Raw genomic sequence first — 18,994 nt, 5'->3', positions numbered from 1 at the left:
AACTCTGGTGAAATTTTTATGGAATTCCCCAAGCCTTTAACATTCGAGGACGAATGTTCCTAAGGAGGGTAAAATGTTACACCTCGGAAATTTTCCGTTGGTACGCAAGTAAATAGACTAATGATGTGTGCGAGGAGTGCGAGTGTATAATGTTTCATGGGAAATGTATGTGAAGGGATGTGGATGATTAGAATGAAAAGACGAGAAATGAGAAAAATTAAAAGTTGGCAAAACTGCCCAGTGGTCGTATATTGCAAAATACGGACCGTAAAGTGCAATACGGTCCGTAAACTGACAGTCGTAAACTGCCATGCAAAAGCTTCAGCTTTCTGCCCAGTGGTCGTATAGTGCAAAATACGGACCGTAAAGTGAAATACGGTCCGTAAACTTGAAGTCGTAAACTGGCATGTCCAACTTCAACTTTCTGCCAGCTGAGGAAGAGGTATAATACGACCTGGTGGACGGACCGTAAAGTGATTTACGGCCCGTAAACCATGGTCGTAAATCACCATGCATGCAGGCTAAAGTCTCTGGTCCTGCTTAAGCTTAAAGACGACCACGAGGGACGGTCCGTAAAGTGGAATACGGACCGTAAACCTCCATGGACGACCACTGTTCACCCAGCACAGATTTTCCAATTCATTAAATATGAGGATCAAGACTTATTTTATTTCATTACAACATTGCACCACTTCTCTCTAGAACTTCTCTCTACATTTATTATATGAGTTTTCAAGGATTATAAGCCATCAATATCATTAAGACAAGTGAATCAAGGATAAGGGAATCATCAAGGACCATCCAAGTCAAGAAATCCAAATGGAGAAAAACTAGGGTTTTGCTCAAAGAAGAGTATTATCAACCAAAGCTTGTTCCTACAACTTCTAAGGTAAAATTCATGATTTTTACAAGATGTTTAAGGTATTGGAGAATTAAAATACATGGATTTTAGAAAATGAGGTCAACTAGGTCATGAATGATGAATAGTGACATTTTGGGAAATAGTTTGAATTGAGTTATGAATGTTGTTGTGTTGTGATATGAATGTGTTATAAATGGTATTAAGATCATGAACTAAACACTTTAGACGAATGCATGAAGATGGGTGTTATAACCATGAATGTGGTTAAATTAGAGGCAAATTGAGGAATCTAGATAATGTGGATAATATGAATGACTAATGGCCATTGTTATGATATTAATGAAGGTATAAACGCTAGCATTGGAAGGAAACGTGCAAGTGTAGAATAGTCCGACGAAAAGGTATGTAAGGCTAACCCTTCTTTCATAAGGCATGGTTCTTGGCCAAATTCCTAATTCCTCTATATGAGTATGTTGTCTTCACATGGTTACATTCCGAGCTCATAAGCTCACGACCCTTGATATGTACTATGATTATACTATGTTCCTCGTATGACGAGTAAGTCCATAATGTAGATGTAACGATAATGATGAGGATAGTAACGGTGATGAGAGTAAAATGAGATTAGAGATGCTTACGAGCTATGATATATGTATATGTATGCCTATGAAGGGCTATGATAAGACCCCGAGCTTATGATGCCGGGTAAGACTATATGTATATGGCTATGTATAAGGTATGTATACGATTACGAAACGCGCGCACACCTCTGCAGATGGTACGGATAACCCTGATGCCTTGGTAGGTCCAGGTATGTATGACCTTGAGCCTAGGTTGGCCAAGCATGTATAAGACACCGATCCTATGAGGTCGGGTATGCTATGTAAATGCTATGTATATGAAATGACTATGTATATAAAATGAATATGAATGTGATAAGACTATGTATAAGAATACGAATAAGGACATGTATACGAATATGAGCACAAGTATGGTACGAGTATTATTATGGGATATGAACGACGATGTATGCAAGTAAGCGACATGATGATGTTGATATTACTGTCTCCCCTCCTATGCCATTTTCATATGATATCTATTATGCTTCTATATTGATGTTGATCATGCTTTACATACTCAGTACATTCTTCGTACTGACGTCCTTTTGTTTGTGGACGCTGCGTCATGCCCGCAGGTGCACAGGGAGACAGACTTGATCCATAGCTGCTTATTCAGAGATTGCATAGCAGAGCTCCATTTCTTTCAGAGCCGTAGCTTTTGGGTACTTATTATTTTGTGTATATAATTATGGGCATAGCGGGGTCCTGTCCCGCTCATACGATATGTCATACTCTTAGAGACTCGTAGTCATGTGTATGTGGGTAGAGATGTTCGGCCATGTCGGCCCATGTTTTGTATATCTTTTGTTGGCCTCGTTGGCCTTGTACTTATGATGTGGCATAGATGCCTACGATATGTTAAATGATGATGGTCGTCTAATGGGATCAGTATGATTAACGATAAGAAAAGCACGAATTAACTTATGGTTCACCTAGATGTTATGTTATGTACGATAAGGGGGTGCTCGGGTGGGGTAGCACCGGGTGCTCGTCGCGGCCCCCTAGTCGGGTCGTGACAAATTCCTGCCAAGCTGGTTCCACAATAAGACTGCTCGAGACAACATTGAGGCATCATGCTTCAATACTGATAAAGAGGAAGCAAATGATGAAAACCTATCAATATTGTCTCTGTCATCATCTGAAAAGCCTGTTGAATCTTCTTCGAAAGAGGTACACACATGTGATACAAGAATCACATTCACAAATGACGATCTTCTACTTGGTGAAACACTACATAATCGTCCATTGTACATGGTGGGTTATGCCTTCTAGAAGAGGATAAACAGAATATTGATAGATGATGGATCCGGAGTTAACATTCTTCCTATTCGTACAATGAAGGAACTTGGCATCACAACTGATGAACTTTCTGAAAGCCGCTTGATGATACAAGGATTCAATCAAAGGGGGCAACGAGCCATAGGTGCTATCAAAGTAGATATCACCATCGAAGATTTGCGATCAAGTGCATGGATGCATGTCATCGACGCAAAGACTTCGTATAATATGTTGCTTGGAAGGCCATGGATACACGAGAACAAAGTTGTCCCATCCTCCTACTATCAGTGTTTGAAGTATCTTGAAGGCAGTGTCGAAAAGAAGATAGTCGCTGATGATAAGCCATTTACTGAAACAGAGTCACACTTCGTCGATGCGAAGTTCTACTTGAAAAACTACATGGTAAGAGAAGTAAAAGTCGATGACATCGCAGCGACCAAGAGTGATAAGATCGCAACTGAAAGAGCTGATGAGACTATTGGAAAAGTTAAAGTTAGTGCTGAGGTGTCGCACTCCAGTCCCAATAAAGGGAACACCGTGTCTTTAAAAAAGAAGAAGACAACTCCCGTGCTCTGCTATGTCCCAAAGTTGAAGAAAAGGGAAGGTCAACCGTCTGAAGCTCAAGAAAATACACTAGGAGGGCTAACTCTTCCCATCAGACGAATTGATGCGATAAATTTGTCCTCAAAGTTACTTGGAGACTTCGTGGCTCAGAATCCGCCACAAAATATGGCACTCCCTACAAAACGTACAAATGAAGGCTTTGATCCAAGTGCTTACAAGTTATTTGTCAAGGCTGGGTACAACCCCAACGAGCCATCAAAGTTAGGGAAACTTCCATCAGAAGCTAGCATGATACAATCACGTGAAGGTCTGGGATACAAACAACCTCCGCTAGTTCGCATATCCATAAGAAGGGCAAGTATCAACTACATCACTGTGGAAGATGAGTCTGTTGCTTCCAACAAAAGGCCTTCAGTGTTTGATCGTCTTGGAAAGTCGGCCACAAAAGCTTCTGTATTTGAGAGATTAGGGCCGTTAAAACTGAAGAAGAAAAGGAAGAACAAGTTCCACAGAGATTATCAAAGCGTGAAAACGCTTGCTTTGCCTGGAACCCAGAGGGACATACAAAGTTTGATTCCTTCTAGAATGAGACGACAAACAAAGCTTGTGGTTTTATGTGGGGAGGTGCTAAAAGCAAAGTCTCACACTGTAGTGTATACCAAGGAGCGTGACGAAGATGAGGAGAGTATAGGTTCTTCATATTATATTACCGCACAAAGTGATCAAGATACTTCATTTCAGATAGAGGTTGCCGAGAAGTTGGAGGACATTTCCTCATGTTACCACATATCTTTCAATGATGGAGATCCTTGAGAGGATGAAGATGCCAGAGATGCTCCTCCAGAACTTGAAGAAGGGGTGAAGACCACAGTAGACTCTTTGAAAGAAGTTAATCTTGGTACTGATGAAGACCCAAGGCCTACCTACCTAAGTGCTTTTCTAGCAGGTGATGAAGAAGACACTTACATGGAAATACTCAAAGAATATAGGGATGTTTTTGCTTGGAGTTATAAAGAGATGCCTGGATTATATCCCAAAGTAGCAGTTCATCATTTGGCGGTCAAGAATGGTGCCCGTCCTGTTAAGCAGGCCCAAAGGTATTTCAGAACAGATTTGGCTCCTTCAATCGAAAATGCAGTCAACAAACTCATTGAAGCTGGCTTTATTCATGAAGTTAAATATCCTACATGGATTTCGAGTATCGTTCCCGTAAAAAAGAAGACTGGCCAAATTCGAGTTTGTGTTGACTTCAGGGATCTTAACAACGCATGCCCTAAAGATGATTTCCCGCTTCCCATCCCAGAATTGATGATTGATGCTATCACTGGTTACGAGGCGATGTCTTTCATGGACGGTTCATCCGGCTATAAATAAATTCGCATGGCACCAAAAGATGAAGAGCTTACTGCATTTCGTACACCCAAGGGTATTTATTGTTACAAAGTGATGCCTTTCGGTTTGAAAAATGCTGGTGCCACATATCAAAGGGCTATGCAGAATATCTTTGATGATTTGCTCCACAAAAATGTTAAATGTTATGTGGATGACTTGGTGGTAAAATCAAGAAAGAGGAGCGACCACTTGCAAGACTTGAGAATGGTGTTCGAGCGACTTCGGAGATATCAACTTCGAATGAATCCATTGAAATGTGCCTTTGGAGTTACTTCTGGAAAATTCCTTGGTTTCATTGTTCGACATCGAGGAATCGAAATTGATCCAGCCAAAGTTGATGTGATTTTGAAAATGCCCGAGCCTCGAAATATTCATGAGTTAAAAAGTCTGCAAGGGAAGCTAGCTTATATTAGGAGATTCATTTCGAATTTAGCTGGGAGGTGCCAACCATTCAGTCGTCTCATGAAGAAGGGCGCCCCTTTCAAGTGGGACGAAGCATGTACTAATGCCTTCGAGAATATCAAGTCATATTTAATGAAGCCTCCAGTTCTAGTAGCCCCTGTACCTGGAAAACCATTGATACTGTACATTTCAGCACAAGAAAGGTCGGTTGGATGTCGTTGGTCCGTTGCCGAAATCTTCTGGTGGACACTTGTACATCTTGGCTGCAACTGATTACTTCTCAAAATAGGCCGAAGTTGTCGCTCTTAAAGAAGTGAAGAAGGAGAATGTTGCGAACTTCATCCGAGTAAACATCATCTACCGCTTCGGCATTCCTCATTACATAATAACGGACAATGGCAAGCCATTTGATAACAAATTGATGAACAAGATTTGTGATCTCTTTGGCTTCAAGCAGCGTAAGTCTTCTATGTATCATGCTGCCGCCAACGGTCTAGCTGAAGCGTTCAATAAGACTTTGTGTAACTTGTTGAAGAAGGTTGTCTCCAAGTCCAAAAGGGATTGGCATGAACGAATGGAAGAAGCCTTGTGGGCATATAGGACAACTTACCGCACGCCAACGCAAGCAACCCCATACTCGCTTGCTTATGGAGTTGAAGCAGTCCTACCACTTGAGCGCCAAATACCTTCTTTACGACTTGCTATTCAAGAAGGACTCACCGAAGAGGAAAATGCTCGATTGCGTCTTGCAGAGTTAGAAGCACTTGATGAGAAAAGGCTGGAGGCTCAACAAAATCTTGAATGTTATCAAGCCCGTCTATCTCGTGCCTTTAACAAAAAGGTTCGCTTGAGGTCCTTCCAAGTGGGAGATCAAGTCCTTGCAGTAAGAAGACCATCATCGTTTCCCATAAGTCTGGGGGCAAATTCATCTCAAAATGGGATGGACCATATGTCGTACAAGAAGCATATTCAAGTGGCGCTTACAAGCTTGTTGATGCGGATGGCTTGAGGATCGGTCCTATCAACGCAAAGTTCTTGAAAAAGTACTATCCTTGAAGCGAGATGACGCTCCTTAAGGTACGAGCATAAACTGCATGCAACTCCTGGCCCGCAAGAGTATAAACTGTGCACGGCCCAAGAAAATATCCACTAGGTTGAAAATCTCACAAGAGGCGGTCTAGGCAAAAGTTAGGACACAAAAAAAAAATGTCCGCTAGGTTGAAAACCCCGCAAAGGGCAGCCTAGGCAAAAGTTAGGACGCAAAAAAAAAAAAAAACTCATTTTTCTGAACTACGATATGACTTGATCCTCTTCACCGAGGTACGTAGGCGCTTAGAGTTTTATTCTAAGTTCAGTCGCATGAGTAAAAAAAAAACGCATCCCCCTATGCGTTGTCCAAAATGAAGTTCGCCTGACTAGGCGCATGGAGATCGTACATACAAGCATCCTTTTGCTTCAATTTGGACTTTCACTAAATATAAGTGGTCCAACAAAGGAAAATCTCCATGATAAATGGGTTTCTCTAATGGAATGACTGTAATCTCTTAGCAAGTGGTTAAATCAAGGAGTTAAAGTCTGCAAGACCATTGGTCTCCAAATTGAAGGCCTCAAATCCAGCAACTCTTGGAGTTGAAGTCCAAAGCCATCGCAACTGCAAGGCGAAGCCTTCAAATATGTTAGTCTTCATGATAAAGTTATAAATTCACCATGTCTGCAAGTTGAAGTCTTAAAATCCAGCAAACCTTCAAGTTCAATCCTTCAAATCCGTCAAGTTTTCAAGTTGGAATAAAAAATCTAAGGTGGATTTCCCGAATTTATCTGGGATGATCCAAAGGGTTTCCAACTTTGATTTTTGGATACATATTATATTAGTAAGTCTAGTTTCCTAAGAATTTGGCGGCTCATGATTTTGATGTTCCTACATCGAGATATGAATTTTCTCGATGAAACTGCACAAATCTGAAACTATCGACGTTTTAGCATGTATTGTCAACTTCTTGAATTTATTTGGAACTATTAAGATTGTTTTTGGATTTTATTTTTGGATACATACTATATTTATGAGTCTAGTTTCTTTGTAATTTTGCGGCTCGTGATTTCAACGCTCCTACGTCGAGATATGAATTTTTTAGCGAGACTGCTCGAATCTGAGAAATATTGGCGTTTCAGCATGTAGAGCCAAATTCTTGGATTTATCTGGGATGATATATATGTTTGTTGACATTGATTTTTGGATACATGCTATATTTATGAGTCTAGTTTCTTGGGAATTTTACGTCTCATGATTTCAACGCCCCTACGTCGAGATATGAAGTTTTTGGCGAGACTGCTCGAATCTGAGAATTATTGGCTTCAGCATGTAGAACCAAATTCTTGGATTTATCTGGGATGATCGATATGTTTGTTGACATTGATTTTTGGATACATTCTATATTTATGAGTCTAGTTTCTTGAGAATTTTGCGGCTCGTGATTTCAACGCCCCTACGTCGAGATATGAATATTTTGGCGAGACTGCTTGAATCTGAGAAATATTGGTGTTTCAGCATGTAGAGCCAAATTCTTGGATTTATTTGGGATGATCTATATGGGATTATACGACGACCTAATCATGGTAGCGCGAACGCAATATTGGCATGATGATGGTTTGGTGCTTGAAGTGACCACATCTTGGATGATCGATTAGAATTTTGGGTTTTCTCCGATGTCCAATTTGCCATATGAAGCGGATTCCTCAAAGAAGACCACAGACTCGCATATCGCCCAGCTAGTATGGTATGATTCAAGAATCTAGTTTGGTCCGCGCCATCTTCAATCTCAACTACGAGATACCTTAGTTTGGTGGATGGGGAAGTGTAGTGTCTGAAGTAAACCATCTCTTCAAGTTGCAAAGGACAAGATAAGTTATTAGCAGCAGACTTGGATGTATATCCATAGGTACAAAGACCTTGACAAATGAACTCCCTAAATTCTTAAGGCGGGGACGAGTAACCATCCCTTTGCGCCGTAAGATTACCTTACCGTTCTTAGGGCGGGGACGAGTGTCCATCCCTTTATGTCGTAAGATTACCTTACCGTTCTTAGGGCGGGGACGAGTGTCTATCCCTGTGCGCCGTAAGATTACCTTACCGTTCTTAGGGCGGGGACGAGTGTCCATCCCTTTGCGCCGTAAGATTACCTTACCGTTCTTAGGGCGGGGACGAGTGTCCATCCCTTTGCGCCGTAGGATTACCTTACCGTTCTTAGGGCGGGGACGAGAAACCATCCCTTTGCGCCGTAAGATTACCTTACCGTTCTTAGGGCGGGGACGAGTAACCATCCCTTTGCGCCTCAAAATTATCTTCTTCATGCATGGGTCCTTCCCTTGAACGAGAGCTCAACATTGTCGTTTAAAAAAAGAGGGGAGGAGAGTGACAAAAGAAAAGAAAAAAAAAATAGAAGGCAAGAACGAACAAAAATATTTATCTTGCACCTTGATGCCTTTAAATTAGACGCCAATTGCATCTGCTGGGGAGAGCTAAAAAAAAATTGTGCTATAGATGAGAAGCACGGGAGTATTTATAGATGTCAAGAGGCGGCTACCAAGAGTTGTATCCTATTTGGATTTGGTCACTAGTGGCGGTGATATTGGTAATTTGGAGTTCTAGACCCAAACGAAGTTGTTTCTTACAACATTAAATTCTAGACAGAATAGGATTACAATCACCGACCGAAGGCAATTGCGTACATCATGGAGAATGCAACATTGTAATTCATGCAGAATCATTTCAATGAAAGGGATTTTTTTTCCAACAAAAAATATTGAAAATCCCTGGCAGCATGTACATAATGTGATCTTGTCTCCATCCATGACAAACGGTCACTGAAGCTTTCCAAGCAATTGGCCGTGCAAATGAATTGCATGGATAATTCTCATTCTAAATTTGACCCAAATTCAATTTGGTTCCGTTAGTACTTCAAAACTAGTCTCCGAAAAATCTAATGAGTTTATACTCCAACAACTCTTGAAGTAGGGGGCATTTGTAGATAACGAAATTTTATTGAATTTAAATCCGTGATAAATTCGGATTATAGTAAATTCAAGATATATTGCTCCAAATAAATATTACGGATTAGTATAATTGGGTTAATTATTTAAGTCAATAAATATAGATTTAAGTGATGATCCAATTTCATTGGGCTAGTCCATTAATTGGGCTACATATGATGAACCCACTTTGTCAAGCCCAAGATGTCATCTTATTCAAGAAGCCCAAAGTGGTGCCACATGTCAAATGACGTGGCACGCCAAGTCAAGCGAGAGAGCCAATAGGATCATGCCACGCGACAAAATGATGCAGTATGCCTAGACAAATCAAAGGCCAATGAAGATGCGCCATGTGTACAAGTGACATGTTCTGGCCAATCAAATATCGACATGTCAGCTTAATTCTGATTGGTCAAAAGAAGTCTGCCCTTATCATAACTCCTCCATCCTACAACTATAAATAGGGGTCTCATAATTCAGAAAAGGGACAGAAATTCTAACAAGAAGCAAGAGAGAGCTCGTGGATCAAACGCTGCGGATTTCTCTACAAGCTAAAAGCATTCAAGCATTCAAGTATTTCTCTAGAAGTTCTAGAGATCCAGACGAAGATTCAAGATCAAGCTTCAAGCCCTTGAATCCAAGTACAAGTTCAAGATCAAGACCACCAGATTCAAGATCAAGCTCAAAAGCCCTTGAATTCAAGTACAAGTCAAGATCAAATCCATCAAGTTCAAGAATAAGCTCAAAAGCCCTTGAAATTATTGTTGAAAAGACGAATCAGAGGAATCATAGAGATTGTAATACTTATATGCTGAAATCAAATACAAAGATTGTTGCGATATTTTCCTGTCTTGATTATTATTTTCTCGACGCGAATTTTATTGTCTACAAGAAGAAAATAATTTCCTTTTAAACAAGTCTTCTCTTTTAAAAAATATTAATAAATTTGCCGATTTTGTGTTCATAGCAAACATTAATATAATAAAATTTTAGGTACGGAACACAAACTACAATGTTATATTAATCGTGTTTTGAACATAATATATATATATATATATATATCATCACTATTCAAAATCAATTACATACACATAAATGCATTATAATCTAAAGTGTTGGACCTGTGCACAACACGAGCACAGGCCGTCTAGTAAATGCAGACATGTGGGTCTATTCGGTAAAAGATCGTCTCATACTTTCTGGGTATTCCCTTTGTTATTTTATTTCACTGTCCTTGCTGGAAACTTTTGCTTCGATTTTTCTGTGTCTATCTGGTATTTGGTGTTACTATTTCACAATAGATTAAGATAATTAAGGTGAGTTTCTCTTTTGTTCCTTTTTTATTTCTTCTAATAATAATAATAATAATATTACTGTATCCCTCCAGCACAGTTACTATATCTTACTGTGGTAAGTGCTCCCTCTGTCCAAAAGATTTTTTCCCTTTTTTTTTTTTAGTTTTTCAAAAAAATTGTCTATTTAAAAATAATTTAACTTTATAAGATAATTTACGGTCGCATAAATATACTTATTTTGAATCACACATTTTAATTTTTTTTTTTATTTCTTAAATTTTGTGTCAAATCAAAGAACAATTTTTTTTGAAATGGAGGGAGTACTAATTAGTGAGGATTTTAGGGCTTGTAGTTTTTGCAACTACAAAAAATAGAGCACCAACATTGAACTTTTATAGTGGTTAATGCAGTACATATTTTTAAAAGGGACAAGGTCCATGGTGCTTGAAGCAAAAAGCAAGAAATGAAGCTCACTCTCAGGGAGTGTTTAGTACGAAGAAAAATGTTTTCTTAAATAATATTTTCTTGGAAAAGAAGTGAGTTTGTTACTTATTTTTTAGTGTTTGATAAGTAAGTAAAACAATATTATCTCAAAATAAATGTAATTTAGGAAAGCACTATTGGAGTGGGGCGGGGCGGGGGTGTGGGTTCAGGGTGGTGGGGGGAGTGGGGTTGTCAAAAGGTAGGTATTGGGGGGTGTTGGTTGGCGGGAAGGAGGATGAACTTGGAATGTCACGAAGTTGTTTTCTCTATTTGTATTAGGGAAGTTATTTTTCATATTTTTTTTATATAATCGTGGTGTTAAAGCTAGCTTGCGCACAACTCGACTAACTTTACGGGATATTTGCCACCCCCACCAGCAACAGGTATTAGGACTTATCAAGGCTAGAACAGATGAGAAGAAATCACTTAGTGTTTTGTCTCTCTTGGGATTTAAACCTGAGATTCTCTACCCACTTCCTTGATCAGTAGGCCACACCCTTGGATGAGTCATTTTTTCCACATATTGAAGGAACTTATTTTCTTAAAAAAATATTTTTTAAAATATTTTGATCAACCAAACGGGGGAAAATTGGAAAACTTTTTCTACCAAACACACCCTTATTTGTGCACAATTTATGGAGAATTTTAAAAATGCAGAACATACATGAAATTAGTAATATAATAATCAAATTACTAATGTAAAAACTAATTTCAGCATCCAATATATAACAATGTCTATATTAGTCCACTCTTAAATCATTGAGATTCAAAGAATTACTGCTGTTCTTTTGGATCAATTTGCGCATCAGTGTTTGAAGCTATGGCTTTTAATAACACTGGGGCAATGAAGTGGGTGAAGAAACATGACGATTTAGTTTAATTCCAAGCGGAGGTAAAAAACACTAGATGCTTTCTTCTCATATGCCTAAGTTTTGGCGGGCAGAGTTACTCGACATTTGTTATAGTCAAGGTGGGCCCAAGCTGGGCTGGACACTTCCGTCATAATATAAATAAATAGTTTGCAGCGGTTAGGGTGCACAATTTCATGTATTTGCTTCCTTTTGTTTTCCTTTCATTTGATCATGTGTGCAGTCTACCTGATCTATAGGTTTTCGTAATTGTTACAATAGGGCTTTTGGATGGGCTAAATTGTACACTTTCGTGTTCTGCAATATATTGTAATCTTCATGTCCAGAATCGTTCATGCTCTTTCAAAGAAGGTAAATGAGTATGTTAATGTGGTTCTTTGTCCTAATGCACATGGGTTTTCTGATCATCAACAGGCAACCTTACTTCATCTCGGGCCTTAGAAAGGTTGTTGCGCTAGTTCTTTGGTTATTTTATTTTATAGTTCTTAGTTGTAATGTATTTGAAGGGGAACGATAAAGTTGTCTTTGTAACCAATAGGTTAGGGGTTCAAGCTGTGGAATAGCCAGTAACGCTTGCGTCAGGGTAGGCTACCTACACAAACACTCCTCTTCATGTGCCGTGCTGCCCGTTTCCAGCTGTAATATAGTTAGTTCTCTGTACTCCTAATGTCTCATTTTGCTGATAGACATAAGTCCATTACAATGGCTTGAAAGAGGGGATTCACTGAAGTTGAAATTGTGTTTCCTATTATTTTTTCCTGAACATCTCAAGTACATATGTATACTGCTACAAATTACGTAACTAAGTATAATATGGTTAAGGCATATCATACTGAACCAACCAATTTGATGGAGGTGCCAAGAGAGTTTTAAACTGAATGATCAGTTTTGGCCATGTAAAAATGGTAGAAATGGGAATTCTCTATTTTCAGGAAGAGGGACATATCACTCGACCAGCAAGATTAAACTCTTATACAGAGAGTATCTTCTATTTTGTAGAGAAAAAAAAGTAAAAGAAGGCAGAGCTACTACTCCTTCAGTCTAATACCATCTCATATTTCATAAATAGTCCTTGAAAAAGGGTTTATGAGAATTATCTCAACATATCATTGCCTGTGAGTAGTGATGAAAGCTAAAAGAAGAGAGGTCTCAACACCCAGTAAAGTGTTGATTGTGCAACATCTATAGTAGGTGTTTACTAGTCTTCCTTGGATTGATTGCAAGTCTTTCCTAGGTCAAGGGTTCAAAACTAGTAGGGTCGACTTAGGTCAAATCTATTATAGGTGTTTAGCTCTCTTTCTTGACGTTTCATGTTGCAGTATGATTTCTTTCTTTAGTATGGTTATTGAAATCTGTTTAAATCCTCAATGCTAAATTTTGCCTTCCCTGTAATGTTCCACAGAGTTCTTTGTAATTTCTCATATTTTCCTTTGGTGACTGAGCGTATGATGCTTTGTTATTCGCTGGTTTGCCTTGGGGATATGGAGGTTAATTGACCTAATAAATTAGGAGATGCTATGTTTTTTGTTTTCTGTGTTTTGTGGATACTTAGCAAGTTAATTTATGCATGCAAATGTTACAACAACATACCCATTGAAATCCCACAATGTGGGTTCTGGGGAGGGTAAAGTGTACGCAGACCTTACCCCTATCTCGGAAGATAGGGAGGCTGTTTCCGAAAGACCCTTGGCTCAAGAGAATGCATACAAATGTTCCAGTTGATAAATTAGTCTGGTTAGTTGTATTCGCTGAAATAGATTACTATCATGGAAGGAACTGATAAAACCCTTTTTGCATTAGCTCATTTAATAATTTTTGTGGCACTTAATATTTGTTGGAAAATGAAGTATAGAGACGACAAGGACAGAGAATTTCTCTCCACTTTTGCCTGAAGGCATTTTACATAAACTATTTCTTGCTGAGGACTATGTTAGTCCGACTCTCTAAAATTGTTGCCACACCTGTGTTGGATCCTCCAGTAATACACTACTTTACGCGGATCCGACATTTAGCCGGCGATATTTTTGAAGAGTCCGAGCAACACAGGCAGAGGATACTATAACAGCCTTTCTATTGAAGAATAAATAATTTTGTGCCCTAACTCCTCTAAAACATTCTTTTGTTCTTCCCTGGCGTTTCACTGATTTTGACACTTTAACATCTCCTGCAGGATATAAAATTTCTGCTAGTTGTCCATTCTTAACTACCGTGCAAATGGTGGAAGCTATTGTTCAATGGGTCAAAGCACAAATAATAATAATAGTGAATCAAAGATTTCACCAGCAGTTTCATCCACCAGTTTCCATGGAATCAAGCCTGTAGACTTTTCTTTCTCCAATAGCAATATTGTGTAGCGGTCTTTTTCCCTCCTTGTCCCTGTTTCCTGTTGTTATTACAATTCTCAAAATGCTAGTGGATCCCGACGAGCATCCATCATTTTACAAGCTTTTGTTTAAAGAAGGTTTTGCGGATAAAATAGTAAGTTCTTTTTTTTTTCCTCGAATTTTCATTATATGTTCTTTTTGGTTGTTGCGGTCTAAATCTATTACCAACAGAGTTTAGCTAATGTTGAGACTTTGATTTGTTAGCTAATGCCGCCGGCCTTCATCAAAGAAAACAAGAATATGTTGTCAAAGACCTGCTTATTGAAAACGGATGAAGGGGTAGTCTGGGAAGCAAAGATAGTGAGGGAGAAGTCCGATTTCTTCATATGTAAAGGAGACTGGCCAAAGTTTGTGGAGTATCACAAACTGAAACTGGGGAACATCTTGTTCTTCTTTCTCATTGATAAATCAACGTTCCAAGTTTTGCCCTATAAACAGATGCGCTCTAGGAACCTTCTTGGGAGGCAAGTATTTGAGGAACTCAGCAGTTGCTCGAAAGAGGAAGAGGAAGAGGAAGAGGGAGAGGAAGAGAGAGAGGAAGAGGGAGAGGAAACCCCAAGAAAATCAAAGAAACGTAAAAGGCACGCAATACAATTATCATATAATTCTGTGGAAGAAAGCGATGACTCATCCAGTGGGTCCAAGGATGGGGAAAGTCCACGGTACTCACATTCAGGTAACATCCATCTTCTTATACACTTCACATATTCGATTATATTCAGTGTGTACATGAAGCAAATGATGCATAAAGACGATAACAGATAATTGGGATTAAGTCCTAATTGTTCTTATACTTAGTATTGGATTTTCTATCTGTTACTAGGGTGAACTCTATTTTAGCCTTGTTAGAGACTTGTCATTTTGGGAATGGGAGGTTGCAGAAAATAATGCAGGTGACCTTTCTGTGATCCACTCTGTGACTTCACAAGACGGGTCTGCAAACCGCAGATGGTCGCAAACCTTCCTTGAAGATTTGGAGTTGGCATATTAGAAATTCGGACCACAGAATGGCTGCAAAATAATCCTCTCATTTAGAAAATGAGCACAAAAAGTGCGACTGAATTTTGCGATCGCAGAATTGCTTATGCAGGACCTATTCTAACGACCCCAACTTTCAGTCTTTGCACAAGTTTTTCCTGAGCTTTCCTTTTAGTTTCTGTTGTTCTTTTACATGTTTTAACTTGTGAAAAGTACACACATGTGCTGACGAAGTGGTTATCTGTAGTTATGCCTCCTAAAAAGATTCAACCGTCCAGAACGGAAAAGCAACCAAGCAGAGGAAAAGGCCAAACAGGGCCATCTCAGGCTGCACCTCCAGCAAAGCGGAAGACTGCGGCAACTATGATATCTTTTACTGATGGTTCTTCTTCCCAGTCTGAAGAGGAGGGGACTGACACATCTCAGGCTGCAGTATATGCAAAGATAAGAAGGAAGAAGGCAGATGATGAAGCGAGGTTCAGTTTGCCGGGCTCTAAAGATAAACTCATAGCTGGCAAGATCAAGTGGAGCTTAAATGAAGAAAAGAAGTTGAGTCTCAACGGCCTAAAGGACAATTTCCCCGTCTTATTGGAGAACATCAAAAAGAGGGGTTGGATGTGCTTCACTGAGTCACCGGGGTACTACTGTGAGGTCTTGGTGCGGGAATTTTATGCGGCCTATGCTGCCAAATCGGGTAAGAAGAGGGAGTATCTCCAGAGTGTGCTAGTCCGAGGCGCCAAGGTTGATTGTAGTAGCTCCAAGATCAATTCTGTCTACTTTAAAGAATGGCCCGACAAAACAAATGAATATGATGAAAGGCTCCGAAACAAAGAGAATGAGCGTGAATGGGTGGCTTCGGCGATAGCTCAACGCACACTGACACCACCATGGATAAATCCTAAGCACAAAATTATCAAGAAGGACCTGAATGTTGAAGCCAAATATTGGCTCAACTTTGTGAGTTGTCGGCTGCAACCTTCAAAGAACGAAACAGATATTCAGATTGAGAAGGCCATTCTCATTGCCTCGATCATGTCAGGATACCCCGTTAATATGGGATTGATTATATTTCGAGAAATTGGAGGCCGAGCAAGAAGAGAACGTACCTCTTTTCCATTTCCTTGCCTCATTACTGCACTTTGCAAAGAAGCTGGGGTTCCCGCAATCCCGAGACGAGATCGCATGGTTGAGGCATCTGTGGATATTGACATTACCAGGGTCAAGGACCAAAATGATAAAGAGAAGACTCGATCATCAACAAGTGTGAAGGTCGAGCTTATAGAGATATAGGGAATGGCACTTGAGCAGCGAAAGGCTAGTGCAGCTTCTAAAGAAGAGGAATCTGACAAATCCAGGTCCGTGGTTGTTGAGGAAGTCAGGAAGATGAGGGTGGCAACTAAACAAGTTTTCAGTGGATGAGGAAGCTTTTGTAATATATACTATGTACGACTTTTCTTTTTCCCGTTATATACTTTGTTTCGATTTTTGGGGGTTACACAGGGAAGGAATGAGATGAATCGAGAGCAGAAAGCATAATAGTCTATTTTTGGGGTGCGACCCTTCCCTTGACCCTGCGTGAATACGGGATGCTTCGTGTAGTGGATTGCCTTTTTATTTACTTTCTTGGCTAGTTTGTAAAATTTCATCTAATTCATCTTTTTCTAGTTGTCTATTTTGTTTGGTAAAGTATTGGTGTTGATCCCCTATCTACTGGAGTTGCATAGCTTTTTCAGCCTACTTTTTATATGGAGGTGTTGGACCCCAGTATGAGATCCTTAATTTGCCTTAAGAGTTGAGTTGCATGTGTCCTATCGTAGAGAAATGAATACAAATGACTGGTGATGCAATTGAATGATAGCTTGATCTGCATAGATGCTTGAGTATATATATGCTGGTGAATATTGCCAAGTTCTTGTTATCAGCATGCATACTTGTACTGGTCAAAAAAGGAATTAGGTAAACAGACCAACCAAAAAAAAAAAAAGATGAGTTCTTTTTGCAAATAGGTTCGATAGACTTCTTAAGACTCCACAACTCTGATGATGTTTGTTTGTCAATTTTTGACAATAAACGAGAGAATATGAAAGAAAGACAAACTAAACTATTTTAAGTTAAATAAAATAATACACTATCTCACCTTAAATTTAAAAGTTTTATACAAAATGAAGAATATGACAGAGAAGTAATTTTCCATAAAAGAAAGTTACTCCAACTAGTTAGCGGTGTCCATGGATAGGTTTGGGTTACTAAAATCAAAGTCTAACAAATCATATCGCTTTCTTTGGTAAGAATTGATAAATTAATGAAAATATAATTTATTAAAATATCTTTATGGAAGGAATTTTTGCAAATCTGGTAACAATAAATTTTCAGTGGCAGTTTCGAGTGAATGGATACGCCGAGATAGAACGAGAAAATTGAATTTGATTAATTCAACTTGTAAGACTTGAAACAATTAGAAAATTACAAAAACGAAACGATTTAGTTTGAATAGAAAAGGGCGATTAATCAAGTCCTATCATACCTGATTTCACGGTTAACTAAATTTTAGTAATTGAATACAATGGTCAATGTGAAACTTAAATAATATTCTACTTCATTTATTGTTAAAAATTATCGATAAAATACAATTTCAAAATCTAGAAAAATACATGTTGACACCCAATTTTGTCCCTCCTTTATTTCAATTTATTTACTCAGGCATCTAAACTTATTGATAAGTTAAACACTTTATGCTCAGTATTATTAATTTTTACTATCAACATTACTAGCAATACTTTATCACAAATTTTAAGTGTTCGTCATCGTTTCATTTTCGGGTTTGGAATCGTTAAATTAACTACAAGACAACACTTTGTAAAATCTTTATTTTTCTACATATTAATTATTAATTGTCCTCACATAGTATATATTGTACTAATTATTAAATTAGAAGCCAAAAAATAATTAAATAGAAGAGGAAGGAACAATTACTTTTCTGCCAAATTATTAGCCCATACTCTAATTAATTCACCCCAACATTTCAGACCAGCCCATATGTTTAATTCACTCAGCCCAAAATAATTCCCCTACTCAATCCAGCCCAAAAACTACCCGGTCCAGCCCATACCCGTTCCATACCCGACCCGACCGGCCCATTCCCCTAATACACTTCAGTTGAAACCAAACAAAACCCTACCTTCATTCTCTTCCTTTCTTCTTCTTCTTCATCCGCCTCCCCCACTCATCCACGCCCACGTTCCTCTCCACTCACCTCTCTCTCTTCTCACCCTTCTCTGCACCTCCACACTCCCCTGTTCCCCACGTTCTCTGCCGCCTCCACACACACCTGTCCCCCACGCCTTCATCTTCTCTCATACGCTCCTCTTTTTCTTAAACCCGAATCGGAACCCTATAAAGAGGACCTTCTTCAGACATTTGTAGGGGGGATTTAGTTTTGGGAGGAAAGGGAGAATCGTTTTAGGGGGATTCAGTTTTGGGAGGAGAGGGAGAATCGTTTTAGGGGGATTCAGTTTTTGGGGAGTGAAAGACGAAATCAATCCTAACATCGACAAGGATCTGAAACCACAAAACCCCCTGAAAAACACAAGTTTTAATCATAACAGAGAACCTTATTCGAAAATAACAGCCCAACATATCACTCTATTTTCATTCTTAGTCTGAAGCTTTAGTTGCTTTAATCGGTTTCGAGCTCATCGTGTTCGAGTAGATTCGAGGCCGTCGACACCCACTTCACTGCACCTACAAAAGGTCAGTAAACCCTCTTCCTTTTCTTTATTTTTGGTATTCTGGTTTGTTTAGTTTAATTTATGTTCATGTGTTAGTTAACAGCTATGTTGGT

General features: G+C 39.1%; 1 protein-coding gene across 7 annotated transcripts; it reads left to right on the top strand.

The window, feature by feature from the left end:
* Window positions 1–10,252: 10,252 nt before the first annotated feature.
* Window positions 10,253–16,895, top strand: LOC132618658 (uncharacterized). 7 transcript variants are annotated; one of them, XM_060333681.1, is made up of 6 exons: window positions 10,369–10,460; window positions 12,053–12,236; window positions 12,330–12,437; window positions 13,962–14,269; window positions 14,380–14,851; window positions 15,401–16,895. In XM_060333681.1, exons 4-6 carry the CDS (start codon window positions 14,198–14,200, stop codon window positions 16,441–16,443), a joined length of 1,587 nt encoding a protein of 528 aa, XP_060189664.1. In that variant the 5' UTR covers window positions 10,369–10,460; window positions 12,053–12,236; window positions 12,330–12,437; window positions 13,962–14,197; the 3' UTR covers window positions 16,444–16,895. The 7 variants fall into 7 exon arrangements, with proteins under 7 accessions (XP_060189667.1, XP_060189662.1, XP_060189664.1 ...); XM_060333682.1 differs by lacking the exon at window positions 12,330–12,437 and having other exon boundaries at window positions 12,053–12,142; XM_060333684.1 differs by lacking the exons at window positions 10,369–10,460; window positions 12,053–12,236; window positions 12,330–12,437 and adding an exon at window positions 10,253–10,347.
* The last annotated feature ends 2,099 nt before the right edge of the window (window positions 16,896–18,994 follow it).

The sequence above is a fragment of the Lycium barbarum genome, chromosome 11 (genome assembly GCF_019175385.1).
Source record: "Lycium barbarum isolate Lr01 chromosome 11, ASM1917538v2, whole genome shotgun sequence".
NCBI classification, from domain to species: domain Eukaryota; kingdom Viridiplantae; phylum Streptophyta; class Magnoliopsida; order Solanales; family Solanaceae; genus Lycium; species Lycium barbarum.
This window is presented reverse-complemented; position numbering and strand designations above follow the sequence as displayed.